Source organism: Cryptomeria japonica, chromosome 1 (genome assembly GCF_030272615.1).
Source record: "Cryptomeria japonica chromosome 1, Sugi_1.0, whole genome shotgun sequence".
Taxonomy (NCBI): domain Eukaryota; kingdom Viridiplantae; phylum Streptophyta; class Pinopsida; order Cupressales; family Cupressaceae; genus Cryptomeria; species Cryptomeria japonica.
Window position 1 is genome coordinate 507,780,614 of NC_081405.1, and position 13,405 is coordinate 507,794,018.

Below are 13,405 nucleotides of genomic sequence, written 5' to 3' on the forward strand. Positions count from 1 at the left end.
AAATGCTACTGCTGAGGTGGTCTTGAAATTTATTGAAGAACATATCGTCACCAAGTTTGGTATGTCGTTCGCTCTAGTATGTGACAATGCTTTTACTTCTGCACAGTTGATGCAATGGTTATACGAATATAAAGTGATATTAAAATTTGCATCCAACTATTACCCACAAGGTAATGGGGTAGTTGAATCCATGAACAAGAACATCCTACATGTCATCAAGAAGCTACTTGAGAAAAACCCCAAGGATTGGCATAATCAACTGAGATACACCTTATGGGCTGATCAAACCAGACTAAAGGTCGCCTTGGGAACTTCTCCATATTACCTTGTCTATGGCCAGACCCCTGTTTCCCCAATCAACTTGCAAATACCGGTCCTCCAATTAATGAAAGAACTTGACATTAATGATCAGGTAGAGGTTCGCCTCTTAAATTTATTAAGACTTGATGAAAAAAGGATTAATATGCTACAACACTTTGCCAAGTACCAAGTCGTTGTTAAGCGATGATTTGATAAAAGGGCCAAGGTGAAGGCTTTTCAGATCTCTAACCTAGTCCTGTTATGGGACAAGGCCAAGGAAAAGAAAGGTGATCATCACGAGTTTGAAATGTTGTGGTTAGGTCCTTACCAAATAGTTGAAATTCTAGGCGAGAACACTTTTAGGTTGAGCTCTTTGACTGGAGAACTAGTACCATTGCCTGTCAATGGCCAGTTCCTCAAGTACTACTTTGAATAAATCTTCAATGAAGCTTGACTTGTTGTATATAGTAGTTAGTTGTTTTCTTTTTGGTGGTGCTTCGTGTTTTTGGGCCTTGTTGTGTGTTTTCTTGTTTGTTTTGTTTTTGCTTGTTTGTTCTTTTGTTTGTTGAGTCAGGGTATGCATGTTTTATTCTCATAGATTTTAAAAGGAAATAGGTATCCTTTGCATGACATCTTGCCAAATTTTGAGAGACTTCGACTCTCTGTTATTTATGACTTCATTGTCATTTGGTTAAGTTTGAAACTTTTGTCTATACTTGTTCAAAGTGGTATATAATCATTTAAATATGATGTGAGATTTGACCTTCAATTGGAAAAGGCTAGCTTGATAAACTCAGCACTAACATCACATTGAGATACATCAGAAAGTTTTATGCGATATCACATAAACTGGTTTTCAAGTGAAAAATCCGAAGTCAAGGCGTTTCATGTTATCCATCGTGGCTCCCAACCCAGTTATCGAACTTCAATGTTTGAAAGTTGCTTAAGAGATTATTGAAGAAAGAAGTCATTCTTTATATCCTGTAATGTTATATTCAAAAGAGAAAGAAAAAAAAAAGAGAAGAAATGATCCTCTTAAGAAACTCAAGTGGGTGTTTCAAGTAATCTCCACCGGGGCTGGACGCCTGGCTGGCAATGGAGCATTGTTTGACGGGAACCAGAGGTATCTCTGTCGAGGCTATAGACACCTGACTGGCAGCAGAGCTATGCCCAGGATAACCTTGCGCGAAACACGGTTAATGACTTCACCTATGTAGCTTGCACCTAGTTTCCTCTGATTATCTGCATTATTGAAATGATGGAGTAACAAATCATACACACATACTTAAGAGTTAATCATGCCTATTTCTCTTCTTGGTTGTTTGATTCATTGCTTCACTCATCTTTTTCTCTTATACATCCTTTTGAATGATAATAGCCTTAGGTGTCAGGTTAACCAAAGGTTCTGAAGTTCTAAATTGCCTATAGTCATTTTTCCCAAATAGTCGCCATTTGTTATGCCTAGCATATCTATTTCCCCATTAGTCTCCTTAAGTCAAAATGCGGGCCCCCTTTTTCTTTTTTTGGGTCCTTTTGGTTTTTACCTCGGAACTCCGGAGTCCCGGAGTCCCGAGGTCCCTTTTTTGGTTTTTACCTAGAAACTCTGGAACCTCGGAGTCCCGAGGTCTTTTTCGGTTTTTACCTCGGAACTCCGGAGTCCCGAAGTCCCGAGGTCCGTTTTGTTAACGACCTCAGTGTTTCGGAGTCACGTAGTCCCGAGGTCGTTTTGTTTTTTACCTCAATATTCCAAAGTCCCAAAGTTCAGAGGTCGTATTTTGCTTGCCTGCTTCAAAACCCCAGACCCTCGGAGTTCCGGGGTAGGGTGTTTTCTTTTGAGCTTGGAATCTCAGGACCCCGGAGTCCCGAGGTTGTGTTTAGGGCTTTCGTACAGACGGGTTCGGGGAGCTATAAATAAGATAATGGACTTTTTAAAAATTCATTTTGTGCATTCAGAGCTCCTCCTCCCTAGCTCCAAGTTGTGAACTTTTGGACCTCCGAGCTTTCCTTGGCATTTTTAGGCGTTTCGATTCACTAGGATGGTGAATTTTCTTGCCCTTGTTGTGATTTCTAGGTTAGATTTCCTTTCCTTTCTTTTTTGTTTGTTTTTCTTTCGTTTTTGTGTGCCTTCATTTTTGTTGCATGCCCTGGTTTTGAGCCTGGAACCCCGGATCCCCGGAGTTCTGGGTGGCCCCATTCCATGAGCCCGGAACCTCAGAGTTTTGGGATTACCTTTTGCATACACATAACCTCGGAACCCCGGAGTTTCAAGGCTTTTCCAATTGTGCCTAGCCCGGGACCCCAAGACCCCGAAGTCCCGAAATAAATCAAAGTTTATGCCTAATATTGAAGACTAAAGATTTGTGTTTTGCTTGCAGGTGCGAGTGGTTAGATGGACTTATCCTCTAGCAAAAGAGGCCAAGAAATTGATAGACTCCCAGCCACCATGAAGTATCATTATCAGGGACAAGTATATGTTTCAAAGCTGGAAGATCAAGTCAGATGGGTCACAGATACTAAAATAAGCCACATAGAAATTGAGGATATTAAGACTCGGTTGGACAAACCTAATCTGGAGGCCCTCCATCGAAGAATCAAGAGGTCCGGCCTAGTTGAAGCCACTGTTTTCCCACAGTCAGTACAGGCACCAGAGTTCATGATGGCCATTGCCCCATTCTCTAACCCAAAAACTAGAAAGTGCACAGATGCACAAGGAAAGACAGTCATAGACTTGTCTCCAAATATGCTTGGATTCGTCTTTGGAATCCCAACCAGAGAGGAAGTATTTCTATTGACCGAAGAAGAGGCGTTGAAGGCATGGAATGACAAGACATCAACTAGTAAGAGACACATGAATACAAACTGGCTAGAAGAAGAAAGAAAGACAGGTCTCAAGGCCATGGAGATCCTGAGGGCAGACTTCAAAGAGCCTCAAAGAGATTTAATCATTATGCTTAGCAGGGCCTTTGGCAAGCCGGACTGCAAGCATTTTCATCTGGGGATGTTCCAATCCATGACCACCATTTTAATAGGGAAATAATACTTTGACTGGCCGCAGATCCTCTCCAACAATATCTGCAAACAGATGAAGGAAGTCCAGCAAACTCAAAAGTTCTTTTTCACTTCATATGGCATCTGGGTAGCTGCTAGGGCTGGAAAATTTCCAAGGTTGCAGGTAGAAGGTCAATTGGGAGAGGAGGAAGGACAGAAGAAGATATGGGGGTGTTATCCTCAACTCACTCTAGTCAATGCTAAGACTCACTTCAAGTTAGTGAATGATGCTTTCATTTTTCCAATAATAATCAAATTGACAGGAGATGTGGGATATCGGATTAGCCCAGAGGCCATGGCTATCATCTAAGAGTGGGCATATTGGTTTATCCAAAACCCACGCTCTACTTATATCTGGGTTAGCAGATTCACAGGTAACCTAATGCTCCTGCCCCGGTACTGTAATGATAGGATAATCTTGCTGGAGTATGTGAGGCAACTAGTGCGCCTCCAGTCACTGTTGTCCTCAAAACATAAAAGAAGTATCAATTTCTCGGTATCTATTGGATACTTTGCATGCTCTAAAATACAAGTGGCAAAGTTAGCAAAACAAGAGCTCCAAGATTTGAACTTAAAGGAGTATGACCATGCTAGGGAGTTCTATGATCCCTATGGGAAACTTAAGCAGGCTATGCCTAAGGCATACGAGGGGCACAGGCCCAGCTTGGAAGACTTTTGGGCCAACTTGCAAGATAGTTTTGAGGTCACGGAAAAGAACTATAACATGTTATCTGTCCCACAGGTGAGAGATTTTGGTATCGAGACTAACCTCCCTAAAGACCTGAGGGATGATGGAGAGTTACTTGATCCAGTTTATAGGGAATCGGGGATAGATAAGAGACCCCTTTCCCCATTAAAATGGTCTGCAAGCGAAGACACTAATATGGAAAAGGTCTCCCAAGTAGTCATCAACAGGACCAAGCAATGGTTACGCCAGAGGGCAAGGCCCAGCGTCTCGAAGACAAAACAAAAGGAATCCAGCTCAGGGGTACCTCAATCAAGGGGCCATAAGGAGTACACTCGAAAGACAAGATCAGCCTCGAGGTAAAACACGTCCACTGACCCGAGTGAAGAAGACAAGCCTCAAGAAAGCACTGAGGATTTACTAAAGAAACTCCAAGAGAATATGAGAGAGTCTGAACTATTGAAAAAGGTTGCAGACCTGGGAGTGACCGACGGATTAGGAGCGGTACCACTGGCCAAAGTTCTTCCAGCTAGGACGGCTATAGGGAGCACTGAAGGAGAGGGTACCCAATAACAAGAAGAGAATGTAGAAGCTACTGAGGAGATGCCCGCTCAGCCACCTTCAACGGATGCCACAAATGCTCCAGGCACCACTTCTCCTACACCACCATTAGTCAATATATCTGTAGGGCAGCCCGGAGTGAAAGGCTTCACATCTACCACTGAAAGAATGAAAGTTAGAAACATCGAGTCTGATTCCGATCAGGAAGAAGAGGATCTTGAGCAACAACGGTCATTGGAAGGCGAGCAAGAGGGGGATGAGACCGAAGATATATTGAATGAAAGACTGATCCTAACCCTTCAAGATCAAGAAGACCTCTTCAAAGATATAGCCGCTAGGAAAGGAGAAACAGAGGCAGGCGAGGAAGAAATGGCGTTCAACGAGGAGGTCAGTAGCAAACTAGGAGAGTTGCACAAACAACAAGCTCTCCAAGCCAATTTAGCTCGTCAAGTTATACCACCTCAAGACCCTGGGCAAATGAAAGCAGAAGAGCAGGCAGGGGTTCATGTCATAACTGCAGATATAGTGTCACATCAGGGTGATAAAGATGTAGATATACCACAATAGCTAGAGTTTACCTTCGGGAAGAAAAAGAGAAAAGAAGAACTCCCAAAGGTCACTCTACAGCAAGTAATCACTGAGGAACCACCAAAGGATAAAAAGCTAAAAACCATCCATCATTTGTCAAAAACAGAATCTGGTGAGGTGATTGCAGATGTGGCAGTTCCACACGAAGTTGAAGGACAGGTTTCTCCCAAGTATCAAATATCCCAAGTAAATTTGGGTAAGCAAACCAAGTGGGGAGAGCTAGATACTTTGGAACTAGCCACAAGTGTTGTCAGAGGGCGCGTTGAAAAGGAGTACACCTCGAATATGGAGCTTAAGGTGCAACTTGAGCATTATAAACAACTCCTGATCGAAATGAGTAAACCTTTAGACTCTTATAGAGCTGATGACCTACCTTTAACCTCATCACTGCCAGAGGGAGAAGTAAAGGCACTAGTAGAGGTGAGACGATTGGTTGTTGCCTCCAAATCTTGGACCCAGGTAAATGCGGCTAAGATTAGGTTGTTCTTGCAAAATGCAGTAGAAATATATCGTAAGGTGGTACAGGCAGGTGGAGCTTTGGCAACCTATTCCACACAATGGGAGCAGAAGGCAAACACTTTCAATAAACAGTTCTGAGTTTTGAAAAAGATATTGCGGCTGGGAGAAGAGATGGTAATAAAAGAAGACCTCTTAGGAGGTGACAGCTATAAAAACTTATAGTCCTATGTATACATTTTGGAGCTGAAAATTGAAATGTTTCAGCAGTATGTCAAGGATATGACTGAGATCTGGGAGCCTCTCCTCAGGGAAATTTTGTCATACGAGAATTTTGTAACGAATGTGCTAGGACCTTTTGGCCTCACAATAGCTGATACGAGAATAATGGACCAGCAGCAAGTTTTGAATCAGTGGGATGCATATGAGGCACAACACCTAGGACCTGCGGCCCAGTTTGATGTCACCCTTATGGACAGATACACACATCTGATTGCTCAGTATCAAGAGGTGGCGGACACGGTGAAGGAGTTAGAGGAACAAGGGACACATGCGGATGAGGTTTTGAAGAAGTATAAATTTAGAATTAAGCATGTAGCTCATCCTCCAGTCTAAGCAGTTGCATGTATAATTGAAAATTATAAAGCTTTTACCAAGAAATAAGGCAAAGCTTTAATTTTGTATTTTTTAGCTGCAGCTCCTACTCGAGTTCCAATTTTGAGAGAAATTCTGCATGATTATGAAAGCGTGGCTCACCTAGTAGGGTCTTTGTAGTGCTCATGCAATCCCCATTTTGTAATTGTTAAGTGGAGTGTCAAGGCAAAAACTTGCAAGTTAACTGTGACTCCTAGGATCAATTCTTAATTTAGAATAGAGTTATTTCCTAGAAAGTAGGACAAGAAACTCTATAAATTGGAGATTTTGATTCATTGTTAAGGGTCCGCGAATTGATTATTTGAGGTCCAATTAGAGATTCCATTTAGAAGGTCCCAAATTGATGATTTGTGGCCTACTTAGAGATTTTAGAATATTTTGCAGATTGATTAAGAAGTTTGAGTTATTTTGTTACACATTCATGGAGATTAATATGAAAAGCAACTTGTAGATTGTCTAGTATACGTTTATATTCTACCAAATTGTTTTGTGTAATCTGGTAACGTCTATTATTTTGAGTTAGCAACGTGGTTTAATCTTTTTTGTCTATCACTATGAATCATATTGCGCACGTCAGTGGTGTATGAGAACTATTGTGATAGGCCATATTGTTGATAATTTTTATTTCCATAGACCGTAAATTGATGATTTTGCAGGTTTTCTGGAGGTCCATTGTTGAATGCTAACTTGGATAATATTTGATAATTGCTTGGATTGCAGGAAACTAATTGAGTAGTTCATTAAGTTGTCATTATATTGGTCTTTATTGTTATTTTCTTGTTCCCCTTTAGGCTTCACATTTTATTTCCCAGAGAATCTTAAACCATAAAAATACAAAAAGAGAGGAAGTGCAGTTATCCATAACCAACGAGATTTAGTTCTAACGAGTGGGCCCCTTTACAGGTATAGCCACATCAACCATTGAGCTACCCATCACCGTCGAGACCCGACTATAGAGACCTTGGAGTAGTGAGTTCTTCCGGACTCGTTACTTTTGAAGAGAGGTGGTGAGTTTTTGCATAAACTACCTGACTGTTGGTGAGAGTGTCAAAACACCCGTCAACAATTCCTATGCACTTATTCAGAGATATGTTTTGATATATTCATCTATAATATGCATATATTGGGCCTATTCATGCACCTATACCTAAACATTATGTTACCCACTTGAATTGATTGCTTCGATGTCTCAGATCATTTCCACAAAAAGTAGGGTTGACTACACATATTGATTTGACACCTAAATTTCAAAAATCAAATATAAATTGGTCAACTTTCCATCCATGCTTTTCCTATAAAGGGCCAATTAAACACATTTTACATAATTTGTTACTATGTCCTTATATTTAAAAGCATTCAAGTGGATGCATGTATCATTTACATTATATGAGCATGTTAAGAACACTTCCCTCGGTGCACTAAAGCAAATCTAGATCGACACTTCCATCTTGCAACATTTGAACAGCTAAGATCTACTATTTTCAATCTTTTACATACCTTTTTAAAGATTGACCTAGGAAAACATGTCCTCTAGCAACATATTAGTAGCCCTCCAAAAGTACCTTCAAATTCTATCAATCCAAAATAGAAAAGAAAGCATAGATGAATCAAGTACAACAAGAATCAAAGTCGTGCATTGTGTCAAACCATTTCTACAAATCTAAGTGACTTTTGTAGGCAAAGATTTGACCTTAATCCGTAGACTCAATCCACCAAAGTGTAGATTTATTGTTCAAAGTCCAAGACAAGTTTGTCACAAATTTAATATTTTCAACCATAAGGCTTATTGAACCACATTTAAAATAATTTTTTGGACATCATCTTCATATCTAAAATGAAGTGTCTTATCTTTTGCATTTAATTTCGTAATTTGACATTTAATCTTCCAATTTTGTGGCATTCGCTACCCACAACTTTACTCTCTAGAATAGTCATGTTTTTTATTGTTTGCATTTAATTGAGTGGTTTATATAATAATGTTTAGTATATAAGGGAAAGGACCCAGTAGTTGAGCACCCTAACTTTGCGCTTCTCAAAATCCTACATGAAAATTTCAAATCACACTCATTTTTTTACAGCAGCTTACTTGGCAAGTCCCCTTCTTATAACTAAGGTTTCGGGGCCACATCAACATACTTTTTGTCAGTGCCCAAAACAGCCCAAGAGAAAGGTGAGACCAATAGTCGTGCATAAGGGTCCCCATACTTGTGCAGCTGACATGGCATCACACGATTGATTGTTTTTTACAACTAAGGGTACATTTCATTCAATTATGGGTATTAAGTCACAACTATTGGTGCAATATTGTCAAAAAATTAGACATTAAATCAACAAGTATGGGTACTAAATCAACAACTATATCACAACATTTGAAACACGCTCAACTATTGAGTCCTCCCCCCTAGGTGAAGTGGTTCTTCTCCTTGAAAGTATTCTAATTTTTTAATTTCGAAAGTGAAATGAAACTAAGGAGAAGAAAATAGAATACCTAGATGCACAATGATTACACGGTAATGACAAATTCTGTAAATCAATATCAATATTCCTGCAAACAAAATTCGAACATGGAATACTGGTTGACATATATTGACCTTCATTTCTTTCACTATTTTTGACCAGTGGATGACTTTAGATGGACGAGTTTAGATGTATGAGTTTAGAAGAGATTAAAAAATTAAAATGTAAATGTTGACCAAAACGCCATTGATCAACTGACTGAAGACATCATGGATCTCTCACAAATTAGCTAGTTTGTGTTCTTTAAAGGGCTTTTTGGCTAATGATATATATGCAATTTCTCTATCATGTGGACGGTTTCAATTTATGAAATTGAATATGTTATTTGTTCATTATCATTAAAAATAAAAGATTTATGAATATAAGAAGATTGATTTAAATCCTGATAAAACATCACCTAGTATGAAGATATCACTAAAATAAGTCTATCCATCCAATAATAACGGACGTACATTCAGCTAAAAGAAATGTCTTCTACTGCATCTCTGATGACGTGATGTGAATGGACCAAGATCGTAATGGCAAACTGAAATGTAAGGTGACTAGCTTACGAGCAAGACGTTCATTTCATTCAAAAATACAAAGCATGCAAGAGCAAACAAAATATTCTTAAATAGGTGGGTAATTTTGAAATTAATCAGAAATTTAACTGTTTGGACACCTAAGAAAAAACCACAAGTAATACGTGGAAATGTTATTTATGAATAGGGATTGACATTGTATATGTCAAGTTTAAAAATTTTAAGGTCACTTCAGGTTTTAAAGCCATAAAAATCTTCGCAAATTTTTAGCATGCATATAATAGATGTAGACAATCAAGGAGCATATTATTGCATGCACAATTACTGCATGATGCCACTTCATAATTATTTACCCGAACAAAGCTACGAAGGGCAGAAGGCCGAGATGAGATGATTATGTAGACCCTGGAAAACATATTGTTTATTAAATTGAAGTTCCCGCCATTTTCCGGGAACTGATGCATTCTACAAATCCCTACTTATAAGCCTCAGCTAATCAGTGTCATAATGTGAATAGATGATATATTGTTTAACTAAGCCAATTTGTATATAAATTTTTCATAAATCAGTGTCATAATGTGGACATGGAGCATTATTAAACTAGGCCAATTTGTGCATCAATGTCACAAATCAGTCTTATAATGTAGTTACGGAAAATTGAATACCGTCTTATATATAGCAATCTTGGAAAAGCAGGTGCAATGATCTTTAACAGATTTGCAAAATAATTATTCCCCACAGTACATTGGATTGGTGGGATGATAAAATATATGCTCGTTTGTCTATTCTGTTAACATGGCTTGATAAAATAATTAAATATAGGCATTAAAAATGGTTGACATTTATGAAGTAAACCCTTAAGAGCAACGTGATCTGTAAGACTTATCCAAAGTGTGCTTTCTTCTTTTAACATCCAATGATTGCTGAATGCAAGGCTAGAGCCTTTTTGCTCTCAAAGATAATTTGCCAAATGTACAGCAGCTATTAGGAGAAAAAAACATATGCAGAATGAAGTGAATTATAACATTTATAAACATTAGACAGGATTAAAGAAGTTAAGAATAAGAAAGCGTTACTTTCAAGTCTTGTTATGCAAAAATCAAACATCTTGCCACTCTCTGCATTGTCGTTATGTTGTTATGTTAGTTTTGCACCAATGTCTCAATTTTTGGGACAAAGATGTTACATTCGTCGGTAATTAAAATTGTTTTCTAGATAGAAGTATAATACTACCTACGGACAAATACGCTTGAAATGATATGTTAAAATCACGTAAAACCAGAAACTTGTATGCAGAAAACTATTTAGCAAATCATAACTTCGGAGAGACAAACAACAGGTAAAACCCAACTGCCAAGGACTCTTATCACCTTGCCTCATGTAGACTTCAAAGAGCGTCAAATCCTGGATATTCAAAAAGAAAAATTTCTTCAATGGAACTTATTGCATTAAAAAGGGCCCAAAAGGACTTTTGAGCTTCCTATCGATTGAATATTTGTATTGTAAAATTTACAAACTACCTTGACCAGTAATGATTATACAAAAATAAATTAAAAGTGGAAACAATAATCCAACCGAAAAACAAAATCCTTCTGGATCACCTGGCTTAATCCAATCTGCATCCAATTGAGGATACATCTTTACAAAAAGGGTGCATCTTTACAGGAGTCCTATTCGACCAGATTAAGTTCAACTTAAGATACAAAGAATGACAGAAATACAGCATCCCATTACTGCAAAAAAGTCCTGAAAACAGTGCCTGTAGCAGAACTGGTAATTGTTGCCTGTGAACTCCTCCAAAGAAAATGTTGAACATGTGCTAGCCTTAGCTGTATTTTCAGCACAATACACAGTTAGACAATAGAAGAATTAATGAATTGCTCATCTCTCACTATCATGCCACTCAAAAGGAATTTATAGTATTATTTTCCAACATCAGGTAAAAGAAGTGCTCATAACTTTAATAGATGTACCTGTACAATATGGTACATATGCTTGGGGCCACAATGTGGATCACCTGTCTTAGATAAAGAACTTCCTTGATACTGAAGCTCAGCACCCAGACCAGCTCCCAATCTCATTTACATTGGTCCAGAAGTTGGAGGGTCAATATATCCACTTCCTAAACTATTATGAATAGAACTCTGTATCCCATTGTGAGTTTGCCGTTGCTGCTGCTGTTGTTGAGACATTGTTTGCTGGGGCTGCCACTGAACACCTATTTGTTGCACTGGTGGCCTTGGCCCTATTGCTGTATGGGATCCAGCATTGTGCCCATGAACTTGACCAATTGAACTAGTATACTGTCGTTGGGGAAGTCCTGCAATATTTGTTCCAGAAGCTAATATACCAGATGAAGTGGTTGTTGATACCGCAGCATTTCCATTTGTTGAGGTGATCAACATCCCAGATGTGCTGACAGTGGGAGATATCTGGGTACCCGAAACACCATTGTGATTATTTAAGCTGTAAGGCATGCTTGTTGTTTGAGCCCCTGCTTTCCACTGTACTGAATTTACAACATTATTGTTTGAATGAACAGCATCGGAAAGAGATGCAGCAGGACCTGCAGATACTGTACTTAAAGGACCTCCCACATTGGATCCAACCTGAAATGTTAAATGCCCTTGTTGAGATGACAGCTGAGATGAAACCTGATCCTGTTGTGGCACACAGCTCTTGCTGGGCTGAGGTGGAGGTTGCAATCCAACATCAGATCCAGACTGGCGATGAGGTAGCTTTCGATGGGCAAGCTGCTGAGATTGAATTGACTGTCTTTGTTGTTGGGACGATGAAGATAATGACATGGGAACAGAACATGATTGTGCTTGACAGGAAGGCATCTGTTGCTGCAATTGTGCCGCATTTGGAGAAGAAACTGATGCTTGTTGGTTGTCTGTGGTTAAAGAAGCTGAAGGCTGTTGTTTTAATGATGATTGTTGCATAAATCCCTTTTGCTGTTGGGAAAGGGCCAAAGTCTGAGGCAAGCTCACTGGTATCTGCCCAGGGACTTGTCCTTGTTGTCCTGACATTGCAGACTGTATTAGCTGTTTCCCTGGCTGAAGTGATCCAGGACCATGAAATACCCTTTGCCCAGGTACTAATTGCACCATTTGATCCTTTTCAGGGTGTTGATTTCCAGGTACAGGCCCTTGAGGTCCATTAACTTGACTGATATCTGCAGAAATATTCTGCATTATCATGCCTCCCCTCTCCAAACCTTTCGACACTCTATTTTGCTGCTGCTGCTGCTGACCTTGTTGTAGTTGGCTTTTTTGTTGCTGTTGTGGCTGTGCTTGGTGTTTTAGTTGTTGTTGTCGCTGTTGATGCTGCTTCTGCATCTGATTTTGTTGTAATAGGTTTGACTGGCCAGCACCCTGGTAATTTTGTCCTTGTGTCTGTGGGAGACTCGGTTGCCGCTTCTGTGCACTTTGTAAGACAGAAGTATTCATGGCAGAAGGGCCAGATTGCTGTGGTGATTGATGTTGCAAAGTTGGGGGTGACTGTGTTTTTGACTGCTGTTGAGCACCTGTATGTTGTTGCTGAAGCACATGTTGTGGTAAAGAATGTTGTTGATGAGCGTTATTAGGGACAGTCGATATTGCATGTTTGGCTTGTGGAGGGTGTGGCTGTGATTGTGGCAGTTGTGAACCATTTGAAACATAATGTTGTTGCTGCATAAGTCGTTGACGCTGCAATTGAAGCATGTAAGCCTGACTATGGCTAGCATTTTGCAATTGAGAGTTCTGCAAATTACTATGTCCCTGTGGCATCTGATGCTGTTGATGCTGACCAGTGTAATTCTGGGTTGGAGAAGAAGCCATCTGGTTAGAGAAAGAACCATTTAATGTACTGTATGGAGCTGCAGCCTGACCATTTCCCTGAGCAGGTTGGATCTGAAGCTCTTGCATTAGCATCTGTCGCTGATCCTCTGGAGACTGGCTAGGCTGTTAATCACAAGGGAAAGAAAAGAGAATGCAGTAAGACAGTAGCAAATAATTTCAATCTAAACATGAAATTAAATCCATAATGACCCTTAATATCACAATTTCTTCAGGTGACAAGTTAAATTTTG

The 13,405-nt window shown here is 39.5% G+C and overlaps 1 protein-coding gene across 6 annotated transcripts in view; it reads right to left on the minus strand.

Annotated features, from left to right (window-relative positions):
• Positions 1–10,386: 10,386 nt before the first annotated feature.
• Positions 10,387–13,405, minus strand: part of LOC131052235 (chromatin modification-related protein EAF1 B) — a 37,921-nt gene continuing 34,902 nt past the window's right edge. For 5 of the 6 annotated variants that reach the window (XM_057986856.2, XM_057986855.2, XM_057986854.2 and 2 more), the window contains 2 exons: positions 11,304–13,277; positions 10,771–11,159 (listed from right to left, as the gene is read on the minus strand). In XM_057986856.2, the coding sequence (XP_057842839.2) occupies positions 11,412–13,277 (1,866 nt within the window). In that variant the 3' untranslated portion in view covers positions 10,771–11,159; positions 11,304–11,411. Of the gene's footprint in view, positions 10,735–10,770; positions 11,160–11,303; positions 13,278–13,405 lie in introns of those variants that run through there. The other variant, XM_057986853.2, reaches the window with a different exon arrangement.